General features: G+C 37.1%; 1 protein-coding gene and 1 non-coding gene across 6 annotated transcripts in view; one reads left to right on the top strand and one right to left on the bottom strand.

Annotated features, from left to right (window-relative positions):
- The window catches only part of PTPRQ (protein tyrosine phosphatase receptor type Q), a 280,514-nt gene that overhangs the window by 238,610 nt on the left and 17,431 nt on the right, over positions 1–24,473 (bottom strand). For all 5 annotated transcript variants that reach the window (XM_059936586.1, XM_059936587.1, XM_059936583.1 and 2 more), the window contains exons 11-15: positions 9,941–10,201; positions 3,840–3,970; positions 3,538–3,667; positions 2,158–2,308; positions 1,597–1,703 (exon numbers count right to left, since the gene is read on the bottom strand). In XM_059936586.1, the coding sequence (XP_059792569.1) occupies positions 1,597–1,703; positions 2,158–2,308; positions 3,538–3,667; positions 3,840–3,970; positions 9,941–10,201 (780 nt within the window). The remainder of the gene's footprint in view (positions 1–1,596; positions 1,704–2,157; positions 2,309–3,537; positions 3,668–3,839; positions 3,971–9,940; positions 10,202–24,473) is intronic.
- Positions 5,586–5,692, top strand: LOC132373873 (U6 spliceosomal RNA). Its single transcript, XR_009505529.1, has one exon. It is a non-coding gene; the product is annotated as a U6 spliceosomal RNA (small nuclear RNA).

Here is a 24,473-nt window from a genome sequence, read left to right as displayed (position 1 = left end):
CAGAATTTGATGTCAGGGAAATATGGGTTGAAATCTGTCATCCTGTATAAGCTACTGAAATTCTCTAAGCCTCAGTTTCCTCATTCGTAAAACAACATGCATCTCATCATGATTAGTAGAATGAATATCATGATTGAGAATTCAGGGACATAAAGCGTAGAAAATGCTAGGCAAAGTGCCTGACAAAGAACAAGCGCTCAACGTGATGATGATGACAATGGCGATGATGCTGCTGACAATGATAATAACACAACCAAATCTAAGCAGCAATCCAAGACTCTTTCACTGATATAAGACATGAATTACCATTTTTTAAAAAAAGCCTTTTCTCATCTATTGCTGATGGTTCTTAGGATGGTCTTTATGAGAGGCAGCAGAGTGTCATATCAGTTTGAGAGTGAGATACCTGGGTTAAATCTTACCTTCAGTAATGAGTTATGAATACCTATGAGCCTTAACTTACATTTTAGATAACTCCGGGAGATTCAACACAGTAACTTAAGCACATAGTACCATTGCTGGTATATAATAAGTGCTCAAATTTTTTTAGTTTATTTTCCAGGAATTGATTTGACTCTTGCTGCATTTTACAGTGCTTTCCCATCCTCCACACTGCAAATCCTGAGAGGAAGCCTCCTCTCACACTGATAGGGCATGGGTACTTGAGCACACGTTCACGTGACTGTGACCCACAAGTGACAGGGCTCTTTGGAACATCTGTATATGTTCAGGGCAGGCATACGTGTAAGTGATGCTAATAAGGTCAGAAGAGGCAAACTGAACCCAAGAAATGCAACTGAAAAGACAGTGCCGGACTTCCATGGTGGTGCAGTGGTTAAGAATCCGCCTGCCAATGCAGGGAACACGGGTTCGAGCCCTGGTCCGGGAAGATCCCACATGCCATGGAGCAACTAAGCCCGTGCGCCACAACTACTGAGCCTGCACTCTAGAGCCCTCAGGCCACAACTACTGAAGCCCACGTGCCTAGAGCCCGTGCTCCGCAACAAGAGAAGCCACCGCAATGAGAAGCCCGCACACTGCAACAAAGAGTAGCCCCCGCTCTCAGTAACTAGAGAAAGCCCACGCACAGCAGCAAAGACCCAATGCACCCAAAAATTAAATAAATGAATAAATAAATTTATTTAAAAAAAAGACAGTGCCACCTATTTTTCTAGTTCCAAAGTTTTGTTTTTCATAAAATGTTAACAGATATAGTCAAAATATTAGAAAAATATTGAGTATTTCAAGATGACAATACCTTAGGGTTTTAGAGTATTTTGCTCTTTTCACAAAGAGCTTTGCATTTGATTTTAGCAACAAGATTTTATACCTAGGCAGGAATAATTATTCTCATCGTTTAAGTGAGAACCTCATAGTTTTGCCCAAGGTCACATAGTCTTGCCCAAGGTCGCAATAAATGATAGAGAAAGGAACATAATGCAGGCATTCTCCATGTAAATTAAGTGCTCCTTCTCTGCAAGCCATAATGTCATAAACCACTTCTATATTGATTGTTAACTAGACATTGGCTTTAAACACAACTACTTCCCTTATTTTCCCTTAACCCATGAAAAGTTAAATATAAAATGAACTTACAAGTGCTAACCATGAGGACAGTAGGATGGCTTCTCTTTAGTCCCTTGGTAGCTATAATGCTAATTAAAAAGTCAGTCCCTGGAGAAAGGCTGTTAAATGAGAATGTCCTACACATTAAAGAAAAATCACATATTAAGATATTGAGCTCAGAAACATTTGGAAAACTCCATCTTCTCACACTACTTGCAGAAAGAATTTTATATATAAGTTTTGGTTTTTTATTATCTATTATGGAAACAATTTGCTATGCTTACACACAAACAGTTATTGAGAAAGCATAGCTTCTTACATGGAGAAATTTAAGTCAAGAAGTGTGTATGTCATACGTACAAGCATGATGAAATCATGAATTAATTCATTACTATCTATTAGCATAAATAATTTGGTACTGTATATCAGATTTAGTTATTCTTATCACACTATAGTCCAAAAAGTTCTCTTGCAAAGTTTTCTAATTTCTATTTATACTAAACAACTAACATAGCTTTCTAACAACACATGTAAAATGTTCATCTTGTGTTCCATGTAACTTGATATGATTTCTTTTCAATATTTTCATACCTTTTTGTGGAAGGCAGGATTTCTTCTTTCATTAAGCTTTCACTGGATATTGAAATAATGTATCCATCCAGAAGACTTCTAGCTGAAGGCCAGCTAACGGTTACTGCATTTGAATTCCTACTGTGATTCAGAAATTCAACCGCACTTGGGGCTATATCATTTAAAACATACACGTAAAATAACATTTTCTACCGTACAAAGCACCTATTTTAAAACCACCCTGAAATACTCTCAGGATTTGTTTGACTCTTTGCAAACTCTGAGGGAAACCAAGACATTCCTTTTATTCTTCCTGGTAGATATGCAAAGTTAAAAGAGTGGGGGGAAAAAAACAAAAACAAAAACAAGAATCATTGTAAACTTTGAAACAGAGTCGATATATACCCCAGCAGTGTTGTACTCAATATTTCCCCTGCCTCTATAATGTAGGAAGAAGTGATATCTTGGTCTTGTGTAATCACCAACCTCAGAAATATTTAATGATTTTTAGGACTCATTCTAATTAAATACCAAATAGTGACAAGGTTAATCAGCAGGAAAGTTAACTGCAATCTAAATATGAAATGCTTCCCTTATTTTCTGAAAAAAAATGTTAAAATAGTGTAAAATATATATTTTGTTTCCCCTTTAAAATTCTCCCATGCATAAGAAAGGAACAAAATTGCCACAATATTCTCTCTCAATTCCATTCTGTGGTATTACAGTACAAGAATACCAGACATGACCAGTTTCTAAATACATAAATCAATGTTCCCATACCATCCATGTCAAGAATATCTAAAATAGTTACATTAGTAGAATAGTTGACAATTTTACTTCACCTACATTTGAAAACGTACACATTTTGCATACACCCTTCCCAATCATCCTTTATTTCATATGACTACCATAGAATAAATCACCATCTGCCATTGGGAGTAAGTTGCTAACGCTGGGGAAATGGCACTTCATTGTCTGTTTAACTGAACAATGGAAAAACTAAATCACAAATGGAGACTCTGGCCAGAACCCAGACAGTTAGCAACTCTATTGTCTGGAAACAGACACACAAAAGAGATTGTGCTAATTCATACAAGGGGAAATAGAAAAAGAGACAAGAGGAAATACTGCCTGCCCATTAAGAAAATTTGAGAAGAATGAACTATTTATTAAATCTTCCCTATAAGAACCAAATGAATATTTGAACATTGAAACTTATATGTCAATGGTACCTCAATCAATAAATAAATGACTTTTTAAAAAAAGAAAGTAATACATAAAACCAAAGCATTTTTATGGAATCCTTCTGATTACATTAACAATAAAATATTTTAGAAAATTGGAAATTTTAAAAAAAATTTGAACACTGAATAATACCTAAAGTGCTTACATAGGCTGTACCTGTCTGTATTTCTTTTATGTAGGGAGAACTGTCTTTAAAACCTTCTTTTTCAGTGCGAATTGAAAAGGTGTACACTGTGCCAGGATCCAGGTTAGAGAATGTTGCTGCTTCTTGAAATACCTTCTGGACCTATCGATCCAAAAGAATAATTTACCAAGTGTTCATTTAAGAAATGCTCCAAAATCAAACACAAGCAAAAAAAGGTTGGGGGTTATTTAGTTTCACTACTACCTAATATAAGAATGCAGCAATACTGGCTTCAGAATAAAAGTTATTCCTCTGAGAACCCCTTATAACGTACCATGAAAGCAGCAGCACAATTTATGCATGTGATTTCATAATGCTGAAAATTCCCATCAGCTCGATTCCAGAGAATTTCAATGGAAGAGTTTGTAACTTTGCCCTCATGGATATTTGACGGTGCTTCGAGACCTACCCAAAATACACGAAATACTTAAATTCCTCCTGCATGTTTTCTAACCGGGGATTTTTTTTTTTTTTTTTTTTTTTTTTTTTTTTACCCCTTTAAAGGGAATAAAAAGCACACTGTAAAACAGGACAATAGTTCATTAATGAATTATATATCCTAATAAAAAATAGCTGTTTACACAAATGACAGCTTATAACATATGATAATCAATTGCAATACTCAGAATCATTGTAAATACCATTACATGCAGCTAACTTTGATGTTGCAATAAAAACTACATAAGAGCAAATTCACAGGAGCAAATGTACAATATTCAAAGGAGGAAAAACGAATTAAAGCTTTCTGAAAATACTAGCATAAGCTGAAAAGACAACAGAGAGAGAAATATGAAGTCTACACAAAGAAGTAAAAGAATCCCTTTGTATCAAATATTGGCTGAAGTTAAAAACAAATTTTATCTGATGAGTTTTACTGTTTAGTTTTCCCAGTTTAAAGACCTCATCTAGCATAAAAGAAAACAATTATTTTAGAAGACCTGAAAAATGTCAGCTTTAGACAATCATCTCATATATTGGTATTTCTACTGATTGATATAATGATATTGATATAGATGATCAAGTATTACTTATTTTTAAAGACAAGAACTGTCAAATAGAATGCTGCCCACAATGATTCATAGTATAAGAAAGAGAGGCAGAGAACACAGATATAAAAAGTTACAAAAACTACAAGCAAAAGTAAAATAAACATACACTGAGCTGATTATGAACATGTTAAAATGCTATTGGAATAACATGTTTTGTGACATCAATTTGAGATTATTTTGTGGAAAAAAACTGAGTTTAAACAGTAATGGAAGGATTACAATTTGGGGGAAGAAGACTCGTAGTGGTATAATTACCTACATGAAGATTTATAATCAGGAAGAGCAAATCATTAAGAACCTGGACATTTATTTATATTTATACTCAGAAACATGTTTTTAGGACACCACGTGATTTTTATATGGCATTTATTATTCTTTGCCATTTATTTCTACATCAAGCAGATGGATACCTTAGATAAATTTCAAGTATCCCAAAATTTCGAAATTAATATCTGTAGAATTTTTGAGTGACTTAAAGATAAATCAAAATCATGAATCTCAAAATGTAAGTATTGGTATGAACAAATATTAAACATATTAATTTAAAATATTCAAAGAGGTAAAGAAAATACAAGCTAGTTCTTTCCAGACAAATGGCAGCATGGGATGAGCAAACACACACTTAGATTATATGCTTTGAGAGACACTATCAGGGCCCCTAGACTCAAAAAATATGATCTAGATTTCATAATCTGCCTAAATATTACTCACATTCCTCACTCGAAAAAAGTCATTGAAAATTCCGATTAATATGCAAGTATTTTTTTTCTGTTAATAGATAAGAAAAAATTCATGACTTACTAATTTTAAACAAGGTTAGCTCTATCTGCATACTTGGACAATTAAAGATCAGGCTCAGTAATGAGGTTTCTGCAACTGTTTTAAAGGATATTTGAAAACAATTGCGTTAAAGTGAATGTAGACTACTAATTTGAAATGACACACAAAATCAAAATCAAGAAGCAACTTAGGTGCTTGCTTCGGCAGCACACAAACTAAAATTGGAACAATACAGAGAAGATTAGCATGGCCCCTGCGCAAGGATGACACACAAATTTGTGAAGCATTCCATATTTTTAAGACAATGGTAATAGGAACATACATATCGATAATTACCTTAAATGTAAATGGATTATATGCTCCAACCAAAAGACAGAGACTGGCTGAATGGATACAAAAACAAGACCCATATATATGCTGTCTACAAGAGACCCACTTCAGACCTAGGGACACACACAGACTGAAAGTGAGGGGATGGAAATAGATATTCCATGAAAATGGAAATCAAAAGAAAGCTAGAGTAGCCATTCTCATATCAGACAAAAGAGACTTTAAAACAAAGACTATTACAAGAGACAAAGAAGGACACTACATAATGATCAAGGGATCAATCCAAGAAGAAGATATAAGAATTGTAAATATTTATGCACCCAACATAGGAGCACTTCAATACATAAGGCAAGTGCTAACAGCCATAAAAGGGGAAATCGACAGTAACACAGTCATCATAGGGGACTTTAACACCCCACTTTCACCAATAGACAGATCATCCAAAATGAAAATAAATAAGAAAACACAAGCTTTAAATGACACATTAAACAAGATGGACTTAATTGATATTTATATGACATTCCATCCAAAAACAACAGAATATACTTTCTTCTCAAGTGCTCATGGAACATTCTCCAGAACAGATCATATCTTGGATCACAAATCAAGCCTTGGTAACTTTAAGAAAACTGAAATCATATCAAGTATCTTTTCCAACCACAACGCTATAACACTAGATATCAATTACAGGAAAAAAACTGTAAAAAATACAAACACATAGAGGCTAAACAATACACTACTTAATAACCAAGAGATCATTGAAGAAATCAAAGAGGAAATCAAAAAGTACCTAGAAACAAATGACAATGAAAACACGATGACGCAAAACCTATGAGATGCAGCAAAAGCAGTTCTAAGAGGGAAGTTTATAGCAATACAATCTTACCTTAAGGAACAAGAAACATCTCAAATAAACAACCTAACCTCACACCTAAAGCAATTAGAGAAAGAAGAACCAAAAAACCTCAAAGTTAGCAGAAGGAAAGAAATCATAAAGATTAGGTCAGAAATAAATGAAAAAGAAATGAAGGAAACAATAGCAAAGATCAATAAAACTAAAAGCTGGTTCTTTGAGAAGATAAACTAAATTGATAAACCATTAGCCAGACTCATCAATAAAAAAAGGGAGAAGACTAAAATCAATAGAATTAGAAATAAAAAAGAAGTATCAACTGACACTGCAGAAATACAAAGGATCATGAGAGATTACTACAAGCAACTATATGCCAATAAAATGGACAACCTGGAAGAAATGGACAAATTCTTAGAAAAGCACAACCTTCTAAGACTGAACCAAGAAGAAATAGAAAATATAAAGAGACCAATCATAAGCACTGAAATTGAAACTGATTAAAGATCTTCCAACAAAAGCCCAGTACCAGATGGCATCACAGGTGAATTCTATCAAACATTTAGAGAAGAGCTAACACCTATCCTTCTCAAACTCTTCCAAAATATAGCAGAGGGAGGAACACTCCCAAACTCATTCTATGAGGCCACCATAACCCTGATACCAAAACCAGACAAAGACGTCACAAAGAAAACTACAGGTCAATATCACTGATGAACATAGATGCAAAAATCCTCAACAAAATACTAGCAAACAGAATCCAACAGCACATTAAAAGGATCATACACCATGATCAAGTGGGGTTTATCCCAGCAATGCAAGGATTCTTCAATATATGCAAATCAATCAATGTGATACACCATATTAACAAATTGAAGGAGAAAAACCATATGATCATCTCAACAGATGCAGAAAAAGCTTTCAACAAATTTCAACACCCATTTATGATAAAAACCCTACAGAAAGTAGGCACAGAGGGAACTTACCTCAACAGAATAAAGGCCATACATGACAAACCCACAGCCAACATCGTTCTCAGTGGTGAAAAACTGAAACCATTTCCACTAAGATCAGGAACAAGACAAGGTTGCCCACTCTCATCACTATTATTCAACACAGTTTTGGAAGTTTTAGCCACAGTAATCAGAGATGAAAAAGAAATAAAAGGAATCCAAATCAGAAAAGAAGAAGTAAAACTGCTGCTGTTTGCAGATACCATGATACTATACATAGAGAATCCTAAAGATGCTACCAGAAAACTACTAGAGCTAATCAATGAATTTGGTAAAGTAGCAGGATACAAAATTAAGGCACAGAAATCTCTTGCATTCCTATACACTAATCATGAGAAATCTGAAAGAGAAATTAAGGAAACACTCCCATTTACCATGGCAACAAAAAGAAAAAAATACCTAGGAATAAACCTACCTAAAGAGAAAAAAGACCTGTATGCACAAAACTATAAGACACTGATGAAAGAAATTAAAGATGATACAAACAGATGGAGAGATATACCATGTTCTTGGATTGGAAGAATCAACATTGTGAAAACGATTATACTACTCAAAGCAATCTACAGATTCAATGCAATCCCTATCAAACTACCAATGGCATTTTTCACAGAACTAGAACAAAAAATTTCACAATTTGTATAGAAACACAAAAGACCCCGAATAGCCAAAGCAATCTTGAGAAAGAAAAATGGAGCTGGAGGAATCAGGCTCCCTGACTTCAGACTATATTACAAAGCTACAGTAATCAAGACAGTATGCTACTGGCACTAAAACAGAAATATAGATCAATGGAACAGGATAGAAAACCCAGAGATAAACCCACGCACATATGGTCACCTTATCTTTGATAAAGGAGGCAAGAAAGTACAATGGAGAAAAGACAGCTTCTTCAATAAGTGGTGCTGGGAAAACTGGACAGCTACATGTAAAAGAATGAAATTAGAACTCTCCCTAACACCATACACAAAAATAAACTCAAAATGGATTAAAGACCTAAATGTAAGGCCAGACACTATCAAACTCTTAGAGGAAAACATAGGCAGAACACTCTATGACATACATCACAGCAAGATCCTTTTTGACCCACCTCCTAGAGAAATGGAAATAAAAACAAAAATAAACAAATGGGACCTAATGAAACTTAAAAGCTTTTGCACAGCAAAGGAAACAAGATGAAAAGACAACCCTCAGAATGGGAGAAAATATTTGCAAATGAAGCAACTAACAAAGGATTTATCTCCAAAATTTAGAAGCAGCTCATGCAGCTCAATATCAAAAACACAAACAACCCAATCCAAAAATGGGCAGAAGACCTAAATAGACATTTCTCCAAAGAAGATATACAGATTGCCAACAAACACATGAAAGAATGCTCAACATCATTAATCATTAGAGAAATGCAAATCAAAACTACAATGAGATATCATCTCACACCAGTTAGAATGGCCATCATCAAAAAGTCTACAAACAATAAATTCTGGAGAGGGTGTGGAGAAAAGGGAACCCTCTTGCACTGTTGGTGGGAATGTAAATTGATACAGCCACTATGGAGAACAGTATGGAGGTTCCTGAAAAAACTAAAAATAGAACTACCATACGACCCAGCAATCCCACTACTGGGCATATACCCTGAGAAAACCGTAATTCAAAAAGAGTCTCGTACCACAGTGTTCATTGCAGCTCTATTTACAACAGCCAGGACATGGAAGCAACCTAAGTGTCCATCAACAGATGAATGGATAAAGAAGATGTGGCACATATATACAATGGAATATTACTCAGCCATAAAAAGAAAAGAAATTGAGTTATTTGTAGTGAGGTGGATGGACCTAGAGTCTGTCCTACAGAGTGAAGTCAGTCAGAAAGAGAAAAACAAATACCATATGCTAACAGAGATATATGGAATCTAAAAAAAAAAAAAATTGTCATGAAGAACCTAGGGGCAAGACGGGAGTAAAGACGCAGACCTACTAGAGAATGGACTTGAGGACACGGGAAGGGGGAAGGGTAAGCTGGGACAAAGTGAGAGAGTGGCATGGACATATATACACTACCAAATGTAAAACCGATAGCTAGTGGGAAGCAGCCGCATAGCACAGGGAGATCAGCTCAGTGCTTTGTGACCACCTAGAGGGGTGGGATAGGGAGGGTGGGAGGGAGGGAGACGCAAGAGGGAAGAGATATGGGGATATATGTATATGTATAGCTGATTCACTTTGTTATAAAGCAGAAACTAACACACCATTTTAAAGCAATCATACTCCAATAAAGATGTTAAAAAATAAATAAATAAATAAAAATTTAAAAAATTTTTAAAAAAAGAAGCAACTTAGAGAAGTCCTAAAATACTTACATGTTTTTACTGCAGGCACATAGTACATATTACTTAATTTAGTCCCACTGATGGTAGAAACAAAGAAATTATATTCTGTGCCTGGGGTTAAATTGTCAACAGTTATTTTATTGTCCTGTTTCAAAAACTTGGTTACATTTGGCCCTCTGTCGCTCGCAATATGTATGCCATCAAACATTCCAATATCAGGCATCTGAACAAATAAGATTACAGAGGTGCTATGACTTTCATAAGGGATAACAATTTGAACTGGTTTCGGCTCTGAAAGATAAAAAGAGATATTTATAATTAGTATTTTCTTAAAACTTTCATATTTCTCTATATTATGTCTAGCATGTTCTAGAATTTGTGAAAAAATTAAATGCCTAAATATGAAACTTATGTTTACTAGGTCACCACTGGACAGAGGAATAAGGTATACATTCTGAAAGACTACGTACATATGTATTGAAAGGACCTAATTAACTTTCATTTTTTGATTCACATTAACAGTCTGAAAAAAACATAAAAATCTGAGATTTTCCCATTTTTTCCTTTTTATCTATTTATTAAGAAAATACTTTTGAAAACCTATATACTAGGAGGAGTGCTCAAATAAATAAGGCCAGATTCCTGCTTTCAAAGAGTTCCCAATCTCAGAAAAGACATGTACAGATCGCTAACTAGAGTCCCAAATGGTTAGAGTGACATGAACAAAAGGCTGTTGAGAATAGAGGAAGAAATCCACAATTCTAGCAGAGGTAATTGGGGAAGGCTTTCCAGAGTCGATGATGATGTTTTATCTGAGTCTTACAGGATAGTACAAGTCTACCGGAAAGAGTGTGCGTGGTGGGGAGAGGTAGTCAGGAGGGAATCCTGGACCAAGAGAAAAGCATCAGCAAGGCCTGGAAACCAAAATGTGCATCATCGTGTCTTCAGGGAATACCAAGTTCTTCTAACTCTTTACTAGCAGGGCAAGATACTAGTCACTAGTCCTTGGCAACTAGCTTCCAACTTCTAGTCTTTGGTTAGTTACTTAGTCACTCTGTGCCTTGGCTTTTTCATCCCTAAAATGGGAAGGACATCTACTTTGCAGGGTTCCTGTGACAATTAAGTGAGAGATTGCATTTATGCATAAAGTGCTCAGAGCAGTTCCAGGCACAGGGCAGGCACTCAGGGTGGTTCAAGCACAGGGTGTGTGTGAGGAACAGGGACCGGGAATGAACGGGCCACCTCTGAGGCTGGCCGCTGTCTGTGAGAGGCTTTGCATGCCATGCTCTCGAGGTCAGACTTTACCCTGTCTGCACAGCAATTGTGAGCAGACGTTTCATTTCATTTTTAGGAACATGGTTCTGGCAACAGTTTGGTGGAAGGATTCATTTACATTTTATACTCTCCCTGACCTCTATTCAAGAGCTTTATTGTACCACAATCCTCTATTCTGCTATTTAGAGCAGATTTGAAATTTTAGATAACTTCTATTCACATTATTTTTCCTCAGGTCAATTTTAATTTCCATTCTATTTTTAGATTATTGAGACACCATCTAGTAGATTCTTAAGTCTGTCTTTCTTCCAAATAGATATCTTCTATCTTCTTCTAAAATATACATTCTGAAGAAGTATTTTTTCCTTCCAAAAAATGAGACGGCCTTTCATTTCTTTTTTTCTTTTTTTTTTGGTGACATCTGGTTTGATGCGATGGAACGTGTTCTAAGTCACTGTTAGAACAGTGACAATATGATCTGACAATGTGATTCTGTCACTTTACCCAGAGCCAGTACTGTCTAAAAAGATTTAAGCACACATCTATAATTAGAAATATAGAACACAAAATCTGTGCAATATCTCCCCCAATTCATTCAGCTGTAATATATAACTTTCCTTTTATGTTCTTGGTGGTTATGAGGAAACGTTCAATATACTAACCATAACACATTCTATATGGTATATTACTAGGTTTCAAGGCACTTTTACCATGTTTTTCTTTTTCCAGTTATGTTTACTTGTCTTTTTCTGTCATCACTAACATTTTTGGTGGGTTTCCTCTTTAAATTCCTTACAGCTTTCTTCGGCTACAAAGCTCTCACAGTAAGCATGGTTTTGCAAGACTAGCATGACATTCCACAAGTATCCAATCCATCTGAATCTGTGGGCAATGATCTATGAAAGCTTCTAAATGTACTTTGAGCAACAATTAAAGATCTGTGGATTGGAAATGAGTAACCGGTGCCCTCATGGAAAAAATTCACTTGCATGCTCTTGGGTGCTGAAAACATTTTCTAGGGAGAGACAAGGCTTTAAATAGGCATAGTTTACTCTAGGTTCTAAAAGTATACAGAGTCAGCAACATCCCCTCCAGTGGGTAAATATAAGGTTTTACACCAACTCCACTTGTCCAAGGAGATGTAGTCAACGGTGTTAACACATGACATGTTAAAGCAGAGGGACACCAAGGCTGGACAGCTGTAGAATAGGATTAAGTTATTCCCTCTCTTCAAAACTATACCCTGAATTTCTGAAAACTCAACTGGAAGAAGATTTTGCCATTTCTGGTGGATTCCAGTGGGTCTCCACCTCTGTGACCATGACCTCCATCCTTACCTATTTTCCTGCAAAAGCTTTTTCAGAAGAAGTGGCAGCCCTGAGGGCTGTATGAGTTTTTTTCAATATGAGATAAACTGAACTAGGCCAAATTCAAAGGTTTTTATGATAGGTAAGGTAGAATGAGGCCTCAGAGATGCCCAGTCTATCTTAAAATTTATTCTTCTAGAACGAGAGGAAAAAAAGAAAACTCAAACACCAGCTCTCCTACAGATCTCCTTCCCTCAAGAAAACTTGGATGTAGCTAACTCCTTAGACAAAGAGAGACCACATAAATAGCTAAAACAGCTTTACTTCCCACTATGGATGGCCATAGCTCCGCAATGCCATCACTCCACTCCCGTAAAGAAATAAAAATTATAACAACCTCAAAGACTCTCAGAGTGCTTGCTTGGTGTCTGAGCCCTTAAATTATATTAACTTCATAAAGCAGATAAGATTATTATAATTCCCATTTTAGGGAGAAGAAAACTGAGGACCAAAAAGGTTGAATGACTTTCCAAAAGACATAAACTGATCCTCGTGGAGCTGGAATTGTAACCCAGGTAATCTGGTTCCAAGGTCTGTTGTCATAAGCACCGACTTCTCCCAAAGTGCATACTTTATAGTTCAGGCGCACAGTAATAACTGGAGATCAAGTTTTGGTTAGTTGCTTTCAGGATAACTGAGAAAGAGACAAAGAGAAAAGGTTCAAAGGGGAAAGGAAAATAAAGGAATGTGTAAATTTTATTTTTTTCTATATGTCTGTAACATGTAGAAGCTCATTAAAAGGTAAATGTCCTTCTATGCTTGACAGCCTCAAAGTGTATGGAAGAAAGAGAAATAGGACATAGTAAATAATAGTTATCAACAACTATTTGTTGAATGAATACAAGGAAAGAGTTAATTTCCACCTTTGCACCTTGGGATAGGTTAATATTTGCTTAATCATCTTGACACAAGTAAAAATGATGAATGATAAATAATCAAGTGATGCCAAAACTGATTATAAAGTTTAAGAACTGAATAGAAAGACAAATAGGATTATAAGAAATAGTGGAATACTTGAAGGAACTAGAGAAAATCCACCAGAAGGAAAGAAAATACAGACACCACAAGCACCTAATGGGTATTTCCAAACATATGATGGACTTTCACGTGAATCAGGGAGTAGATTTGCTTTGTGATACTCTGGAGAACAGACATGGCTCCAAACTAGAGGAAAATTACAGGGATGAATTATAAAATGATCAGAGGAATTACATATCTTATGAGGCTTTGGCCAGAAAATCTCTGTTCTAACTTCAAACCCTAAAATTCTATTATTCTTCCTAGGATTTATATATATTAATCCATGTTTCAGCATCCATTTGGATGGTGACTTTATAAATAAGTACTTGAATTAACCAGAGTTGAGAACTATGCATACACCTGAAGATAGAGAGCCTAATAAGATTTCAAAAGAGCTCACTATATAGAAAGGATGGCAAAATTTGGTTTTAGATGGTAGATGGGCTGAAATATGCTAAGTTCCCTACAGTCAAAGAAGAATAGAACTTTAGAGATGAAAACCAATTTAAAAATATACTCAGTGGGGACTCCCCTGGTGGCACAGTGGTTAAGAATCTGCCTGCCAATGCAGGCGACACGGGTTCAATCCCTGGTCCGGGAAGATCCCACATGCCACAGAGCAACTAAGCCTGTGCACCTCAACTACTGAGCCTGCGCTCCAGAGCCTGCGAGCCACAACTACCGAGACCGCGTGCTGCAACTACTGAAGCCCACGTGCCACAACTACTGAGCCCAAGTGCTGAAACTACTGAAGCCCGCGCGCCTAGAGTCCATGCTCCACAACAAAAGAAGCTACCACAATGAGAAGCCCGCACACCGCAACGAAGAGTAGCCCCCGCTTGCTGCAACTAGAGAAAGCCCACACGCAGCAACGAAGACCCAACACAGCCAAAAATTTAAAAAATAAAATAAAATAAAATTTAAAAATATTAAAAGAAAAGTGTGTGTATATATATACACACACACACACACACATACACACATACACACACTCAGTGATTTAAATCTTGTGGAGCAAAGACCTAGGCCCTGAGACAATATGGGGAAAATCTAACCTCATACTGGTAATAACTAGTAATGATTGGTGGCTCTAAGACTACAGTTCATTTTCCACTTATGCATTTTAATTTTAGTACTTTTGTTCTGACTATAAATTTGCATTGGGTCGTTTAATAGACATGAAATAGTTTTTTTTTTTTTAGCAATATCTCTTTCTTAGTTGTCTCCTTTTTCACAACTGTTTCCTATGATATTTATCTTTAGGTAGGTTTTCTCAAAAATTTAAGCTTGAAAGTTATGGAACTAAATTTAGGTTTAGTCTTTGGAAGTTAAAACAGGAAGATCTGATGCTGGTTGACTGCGGACCCTGCTAAGACACAATTTTTTGAACCAATTCACTTTTTCCATCAGGCTGCCCTTTTTTGTTAGCCAAAAGGCCTGTGAGGTCCAGTGAGCTTTCCTTCCTCACAGTCACCACTATCCACCCAAATTAGTCAAGTCAAAACCCCAGTTTCTCCCTTACTTATCACAAGCACTCCAGCGTGAAAGCTCAGATTTCTTACTTCCATAATATAAAGTCTGTCTCCTATTTTCCATCTGCACTTCCCCATCGTGTCCACCATAATCTTTTGCCTATATTCTACAACACCCTCTTACCCAGTTTCCCTACTTCCACTCTCACCCCTATACAAATCATTCTTTGCACATATCAGGAGAGACATTTTTGTAACATGGGTCACCTTGTCACTCTCCTGCATAAACCCCTCAATGGCTTCCCATTGCCCTCAGAACAAACTCAAAAGCATGGCCTCTGGAACCAAGATGGCGGAGTAGAAGGACGTGCTCTCACTCCTTCTTGCGAGAACACCAGAATCACAACTAACTGCTGAACAATCATCGACAGGAAGACACTGGAACTCACCAAAACAGATACCCCACATCCAAAGACAAAGGAGAAGCCACAATGAGACGGTAGGAGGGGTGCAATCACAGTAAAATCAAACCCCATAACTGGTGGGTGGGTGACTCACAGACTGGCGAACACTTATGCCACAGAAGTCCACCCACTGGAGTGAATGTTCTGAGCCCCACGTCAGGCTTCCCAACCTGGGGGTCTGGCAACAGGAGGAGGAATTCACAGAGAATCAGACTCTGAAGCTTAGTGGGAATTGATTGCAGGACTTCGACAGGACTGGGGGAAACAGAGACCCCACTCTTGGAGGGCGCACACAAAATAGTGTGCGCATCGGAACCCAGGGGAAGGAGCAGTGACACCAGGGGAGACTGAACCAGACCTACCTGCTAGTGTTGGAGGGTCTCCTGCAGAGGCGAGGGGTGGCTCTGTTTCACTGTGGGGACAAGGACATTGGCAGCAGAAGTTCTGGGAAGTACTCCTTGGTGTGAGCCCTCCCAGAGTCTGTCATTAGCCCCACCAAAGAGCCCAGGTAGGCTCCAGCGTTGGGTTGCCTCAGGCCAAACAACCAACAGGGAGGGAACCCAGCCCCACCCATCAACAGTCAAGTGGATTAAAGTTTTACTGAGCTCTGCCCACCAGAGCAGCAGTCAGCTCTACCCACCACCAGAGCCTCCAATCAAGCCTCTTAGATAGCCTCAACCACCAGAGGGCAGACAGCAGAAGCAAGAAAAACTATAATCCTGCAGGCTGTGCAACAAAAACCACATTCACAGAAAGATACACAAGTTGGAAAAGCAGAGGGCTATATACCAGATGAAGGAACAAGACAAAACCCCAGAAAAACAACTAAATGAAGTGGAGATAGGCAACCTTCCAGAAAAAGAATTCAGAGTAATGATAGTGAAGATGATCCAGGACCTCGGAATAAGAATGGAGGCAAAGATCGAGAAGATGCAAGAAATGTTTAACAAAGACCTAGAAGAATTAAAGAACAAACAAACAGAGATAAACAATACAATAACTGAAATGAAAACTACACTAGAAGGTATCAATAGCAGAATAACTGAGGCAGAAGAACGGATAAGTGACCTGGAAGACAGAACGGTGGAATTCACTGCTGTGGAACAGACTAAAGAGAAAAGAATGAAAAGAAATGAAGACAGCCTAAGAGACCTCTGGGACAACATTAAATGCAACAACGTTGGCATTATAGGGGTCCCAGAAGGAGAAGAGAGAGAGAAAGGACCCGAAAAAATATTTGAAGAGATTATAATCGAAAACTTCCCTAACATGGGAAAGGAAATAGCCACCCAAGTCCAGGAAGCGCAGCGAGTCCCATACAGGATAAACCCAAGGAGAAACACGCCAAGACACATAGTAATCAAACTGGCAAAAATTAAAGACAAAGGAAAATTACTGAAAGCAGCAAAGGAAAAACGACAAATAACATACAAGGGAACTCCCATAAGGTTAACAGCGATTTCTCAGCAGAAACTCTACAAGCCAGAAAGGAGTGGCATGATATACTTAAAGTGATGAAAGGGAAGAAACTATGACCAAGATTACTCTACCCGGCAAGGATCTCATTCAGATTTGATGAAGAAATCAAAAGCTTTACAGACAAGCAAAAGCTAAGAGAATTCAGCACCACCAAACCAGCTCTACAACAAATGCTAAAGGAACTTCTCTAAGTGGGAAACACAAGAGAAGAAAAGGACCTACAAAAACAAACCCCCCCAAAATTAAGAAAATGGTCATAGGAACATACATATCGATAATTACCTTAAACGTGAATGGATTAAATGCTCGAACCAAAAGACACAGGCTTGCTGAATGGATACAAAGACAAGACCCATCTATATGCTGTCTACAAGAGACCCACTTCAGACCTAGGGACACATACAGACTGAAAGTGAGGGGATGGAAAAAGATATTCCATGCAAATGGAAATCAAAAGAAAGCTGGAGTAGCTATACTCATATCAGACAAAATAGACTTTAAAATAAAGAATGTGACAAGAGACAAGGAAGGACACTACATAATGATCCAGGGATCAATCCAAGAAGAAGATATAACAATTATAAATATATATGCACCCAACACAGGAGCACCTCAATACATAAGGCAACTGCTAACAGCTCTAAAAGAGGAAATCGACAGTAACACAATACTGTTGGGGACTTTAACACCTCACTTATACCAATGGACAGATCATCCAGACAGAAAATTAACAAAGAAACACAAGCTTTAAATGACACAATAGATCAGATAGATTTAATTCATATTTATAGGACATTCCATCCGAAAACAGCAGATTACACTTTCTTCTCAAATGCACATGGAACATTCTCCAGGATAGATCACATCTTGCATCACAAATCAAGCCTCGGTAAATTTAAGAAAAGTGAAATCATATCAAGCATCTTTTCTGACCACAACGCTATGAGATTAGAAATGAATTACAGGGAAAAAAACGTAAAAAACACAAACACATGGAGGCTAAATAATACGTTACTAAATAACCAAGAGATCACTGAAGAAATCAAAGAGGAAATCAAAAAATACCTAGAGACAAATGACAATGAAAATACAACGATCCAAAACCTATGGGATGCAGCAAAAGCAGTTCTAAGAGGGAAGTTTATAGCTATACAAGCCTACCTAAAGAAACAAGAAAAATCTCAAGTAAACAATCTAACCTTACACCTAAAGGAACTAGAGAAAGAAAAACAAACAAAACCCAAAGTTAGCAGAAGGAAAGAAATCATTAAGATCAGAGCAGAAAGAAATGGAATAGAAACAAAGAAAACAGCAGCAAAGATCAATAAAACTAAAAGCTGGTTCTTTGAGAAGATAAACAAAATTGATAAGCCATTAGCCAGACTCATCAAGAAACAGAGGGAGAGGACTCGAATCAGTAAAATTAGAAATAAAAAAGGAGAAGTTACAACAGACACCGCAGAAATACAAAGCATCCTAAGAGACTACTACAAGTAACTCTATGGCAATTAAATGGACAACCTGGAAGAAATGGACAAATTCTTAGAAAGGTATAACCTTCCAAGACTGAACCAGGAAGAAACAGAAAATATGAACAGACCAATCACAAGTAATGAAATTGAAACTGTGATTAAAAATCTTCCAACAGGGCTTCCCTGGTGGCGCAGTGGTTGAGAATCTGCCTGCCAATGCAGGGGACACGGGTTCGAGCCCTGGTCTGGGAAGATCCCACATGCTGCGGAGCAACTGGGCCCGTGAGCCACAACTACTGAGTCTGCACGTCTGGAGCTTGTGCTCCGCAACAAAAGAGGCCGCGACAGTGAGAGGCCCATGCACCGCGATGAAGAGTGGCCCCTGCTCGCCGCAACTGGAGAAAGCCCTCGCACAGACACAAAGACCCAACACAGCCAAAAAGATGAAAATTAATTAATTAAATAATTTAAAAAAAAATCTTCCAACAAACAAAAGTCCAGGACCAGAGGGCTTCACAGGTGAATTCTATCAAATATTTAGAGAAGAGCTAACACCCATCCTTCTCAAACTCTTCCAAAAATTTGCAGAGGAAGGAACACTCCCAAACTCATTCTATGAGGCCACCATCACCCTGATACCAAAACCAGACAAAGATACTACAAAAAAGAAAATTACAGACCAATATCACTGATGAATATAGATGCAAAAATCCTCAACAAAATACTGGCAAATAGAATCCAACAACACATTAAAAGGATCATACACCACGATCAAGTGAGATTTATCCCAGGGATGCAAGGATTCTTCAATATACGCAAATCAATCAATGTGATACACCATATTAACAAATTGAAGAATAAAAACCATATGATCATCTCAAAAGATGCAGAAAAAGCTTTTGACAAAATTCAACACCGATTTATGATAAAAACTCTCCAGAAAGTGGGCATAGAGGGAACCTACCTCAACATAATAAAGGCCATATATGACAAACCCACAGCAAACATCATTCTCAATGGTGAAAAACTGGAAGCATTTCCTCTAAGATCAGGAACGAGACAAGGATGTCCACTATTATTCAACATAGTTTTGGAAGTCCTACCCACGGAAATCAGAGAAGAAAAAGAAATAAAAGGAATACAAATTGGAAAAGAAGAAGTAAAACTGTCATTGTTTGCAGATGACATGATACTATACATAGAGAATCCTAAAAATGCCACCAGAAAACTACTAGAGCTAATCAATGAATTTGGTAAAGCTGCAGGATACAAAATTAATGCACAGAAATCTCTTGCATTCCTATACACCAATGATGAAAAATCTGAAAGAGAAATTATGGAAACACTCCCATATACCACTGCAACAAAAAGAATAAAATATCTAGGAATAAATCTACCTAGGGAGACAAAAGACCTATATGCAGAAAACTCTAAGACACTGATGAAAGAAATTAAAGATGATACCAACAGATGGAGAGATATACCATGTTCTTGGATTGGAAAAATCAATATTTTGAAAATGACTATACTACCTAAAGCAATCTACAAATTCAACGCAATCCCTATCAAATTACCAATGGCATTTTTTACGGAACTAGAACAAATCATCTTAAAATTTGTATGGAGACACAAAAGACCCCGAATAGCCAAAGCAGTCTTGAGGGAAAAAAATGGAGCTGGAGGAATCAGACTCCCTGACTTCAGACTATATTACAAAGCTACAGTAATCAGGACAATATGGTACTGGCACAAAAACAGAAACATAGATCAATGGAACAAGATAGAAAGCCCAGAGATTAACCCACGCACCTATGGTCAACTAATCTATGACAAAGGAGGCAAAGATATACAATGGAGAAAAGACAGTCTCTTCAATAAGTGGTGCTGGGAAAACTGGACAGCTACATGTAAAAGAATGAAATTAGAACACTCCCTAACACCATACACAAAAATAAACTCAAAATGGATTCGAGACCTAAATGTAAGACCGGACCCTATAAAGCTCTTAGAGGAAAACATAGGAAGAACACTCTTTGACATCAATCACAGCAAGATCTTTTTTTGATCTACCTCCTAGAGTAATGGAAATAAAAACAAAAATAAACAAATGGGACCTAATGAAACTTCAAAGCTTTTGCACAGCAATGGAAACCATAAACAAGATGAAAAGACAACCCTCAGAATGGGAGAAAATGTTTGCAAACGAATCAACGGACAAAGGATTAATCTCCAAAATATATAAACAGCTCGTTCAGCTCAATATTAATGAAATAAACAACCCAATCCAACAATGGGCAGAAAACCTAAATAGACATTTCTCCAAAGAAGACATACAGATGGCCAAGAAGCACATGAAAAGATGCTCAGGGCTTCCCTGGTGGCGCAGTGGTTGAGAATCTGCCTGCTAATGCAGGGGACACGGGTTCAAGCCCTGGCCTGGAAAGATCCCACATGCCGCAGAGCAACTGGGCCCGTGAGCCACAACTACTGAGCCTGCGCGTCTGGAGCCTGTGCTCTGCAACAAGAGAGGCCGCGATAGTGAGAGGCCTGCACACCGCGATGAGGAGTGGCCCACACTCGCCGCAACTAGAGAAAGCCCTCGCACAGAAACGAAGACCCAACACAGCCATAAATAAATTAAAAAAAAAAAAAAAAGATGCTCAACATCACTAATTATTAGAGAAATGCAAATCAAAACTACTACAATGAGGTATCACCTCACACCAGTTAGAATGGGCATCATCAGAAAGTCTACAAACAACAAATGCTGGAGAGGGTGTGGAGAAAAGGGAACCCTCTTGCACTTTTGGTGGGAATGTAAATTGATACAGCCACTATGGAGAACAGTATGGAGGTTCCTTAAAAAACTAAAAATAAGACAACCATCAGAATGGGAGAAAATATTTGCACATGAAGCAACTGACAAAGGATTAATCTCCAAGATTTACAAGCAGCTCATGCAGCTCAATAACAAAAAAACAAACAACCCAATCCTAAAATGGGCAGAAGACCTAAATAGACATTTCTCCAAAGAAGATATACAGATTGCCAACAGACACATGAAAGAATGCTCAACATCCTTAATCATTAGAGAAATGCAAATCAAAACTACAGTGAGATATCATCTCACACCGGTCAGAATGGCCATCATCAAAAAATCTAGAAACAATAAATGCTGGAGAGGGTGTGGAGGAAAGGGAACACTCTTGCACTCTTGGTGGGAATGTAAATTGATACAGCCACTATGGAGAACAGTATGGAGGTTCCTGAAAAAACTAAAAATAGAACTACCATACGACCCAGCAATCCCACTAGTGGGCATATACCCTGAGAAAACCATAGTTCAAAAAGTCTTGTACCAAAATGTTCATTGCAGCTCTATTTACAGTAGCCAGGACATGGAAGCAACCTAAATGTCCATCAACAGATGAATGGATAAAGAAGATGTGGCACATATATACAATGGAATATTACTCAGCCATAAAAAGAAATGAAATGGAGGTATCTGTAATGAGGTGGATGGAGTTAGAGTCTGTCATACAGAGTGAAGTAAGTCAGAAAGAGAAAAACAAATACAGTATGCTAACACATATATATGGAATCTAAGAAAAAAAAAAAAGGTCATGAAGAACCTAGGGGCAAGATGGGAATAAAGACACAGACCTACTAGAGAATGGACTTGAGGATATGGGGAAGGGTAGGGGTGAGATGTGACAGGGTGAGAGAGTGTCATGGACATATATACACTACCAAATGTAAAATAGATAGCTAGTGGGAAGCAGCTGCATAGCACAGGGAGATCAGCTCGGTGCTTTGTGACCACCTAGAGGGGTGGGATGGGGAGGGTGGGAGGGAGGGAGATGCAAGAGGGAAGAGATATGGGAACATATGTATATGTATAACTGATTCACTTTGTTATAAAGCAGAAACTAACACACCATTGTAAAGCAATTATACTTCAATAAAGATGTTTAAAAAAAAAAAACAAAAAAAAACCTAAAAATAGATTTACCATATGATCCAGCAATCCCACTACTGGGCGTATACCCAGAGAAAACCATAATTCAAAAAGACACATGCACCCCAATGTTCATTGCAGCACTATTTACAATAGCCAGGTCATGGAAGCAACCTAAATGCCCATCGACAGACGAATGGATAAAGAAGTTGTGGTACATATATACAATGGAATATTACTCAGCCATAAAAAATCACGAAATTGAGTCATTTGCTGAGACGTGGTTGGATCTAGAGACTGTCATACAGAGTGAAGTAAGTCAGAAAGAGAAAAACAAATATCGTATATTAACGCATGTATGTGGAACCTAGAAAAATGGTACAGATGAGCCGGTTTGCAGGGCAGAAGTTGAGACACAGATGTAGAGAACAGACATATGGACACCAAGGCGGGAAAACTGCAGTGGGGTGGGGATGGTGGTGTGCTGAATTGGGCGATTGGGATTGACATATATACACTGATGTGTATAAAATTGATGACTAGTAAGAACCTGCAGTATAAAAACAAACAAACAAAACAACTAATATTAAACTTTCATTGGGTTATTTGTATGGAAATATGTTAATATAAATGTTTCAGACATTACATGAAATTTCTAAAAATCTTATATATTCTGGTATAATGTTATGTCATAATTCTACTTATTACTTTAAAATGTATATCTCAGAAATAACTAAATTTCCTTGTCAATTACATTATTATGAACTTTCATCAAATCTTTAACCGTGGTCATTTTTAAGTCTTTTGTCATTTACAGACAGTTCTGGGTGTACTCTGATGCTTTTGCAAATATGTTCCTATAAAAGGGTTTCATCTTCAAGGAATTCATGGAAAAGACTCTGACAAGTACAGGTTTCTGGTAACTGACTGTACTGCTGAACTGAATGAATAAGCATTTTCAGAACTCTAATGAAAAACTGATGAACTCATAAAAGTGCTAACAAAAGATCAAGATAAAAAAAATTAATTACATGGAACTGAGTGAACTGATGAGTATGATTATAATTTTTGTGACTTTCTGTTTGAATAAAAAAAAAAAATCCCACAAGGACTCAGAGGCAAAGAATATACAAATCAATTTTCACTGCAAAGTAAAGGAGCTGTTACAGTGGAGGATTACTGGACTGAATGTCAATATTATGACATAGCATGAGTGTGTTTCGTGTTTGGTAATTGCAATAATTGTTGCTTTTGTTGTGGTCATCCATTTACAATGCTTGGTGTCAGTCTATTTATCTCTTGTAAAAATAAAATACAGTGTGTTTGTGTGAAAAAAATAAATAAATTTTTAAAAATGCTAATTATCATTGCCAAAATCAAATGCATTAGTAAATAGAATGTTAAGTCTCCTGGATTCAAAGAGCTGCCCTAATTTTTTATTTGCTAAAGTGTTGATAATACTTCATGGGGTTGCCATGAGGATAAAATGAGCTCTTACATGTAGCATTTAGAAAGGAACTTGGAACATAGTAAACATTTAATGTTATTAATTTTTAATATGAGTTTATAAGTAGCATTAATATTATATGTAATAAAGAGCACAGACTATTTATGAGTACTGAAGAGGAGATAATATAGTCAGATTTGGATAACAGAAGTGTAATTATGGATCAATGACAATGTCACTCTGCTTGACTGACTACTCTTCTGTCTCTGTTCAACATTCTCACACAAATTTAATTTTCTTGCTGCAGAAGTGTTTGAAGAAACAAATTTTCAAATAAAATTGTTTTAAATTGGTTGCTATCCATGAGCTCCATTAAGTTAGTGCTGTCAGTGCTGTTATACTCAATAACTGAAGGGCAAATATCTTCATCCTTCCAGCCTCCTCTCTCTGCAGGGGTTTGGGTCTTTTCACACAACCCCAATTTTCAAAGATGCACACAGTGGCATTCAAGATTAAACAACTTTAAATTATTGTTATTTAATGCTAAGAATATACAAATAAATATTTATGACTGATACATAAGGTACGAAGAACATCTACTTACTACCT

This window comes from Balaenoptera ricei, chromosome 10 (assembly GCF_028023285.1).
Source record: "Balaenoptera ricei isolate mBalRic1 chromosome 10, mBalRic1.hap2, whole genome shotgun sequence".
Taxonomy (NCBI): domain Eukaryota; kingdom Metazoa; phylum Chordata; class Mammalia; order Artiodactyla; family Balaenopteridae; genus Balaenoptera; species Balaenoptera ricei.
Note: the sequence above shows the minus strand (reverse complement) of the source record. Positions and strands in the feature narration are given on the sequence as shown.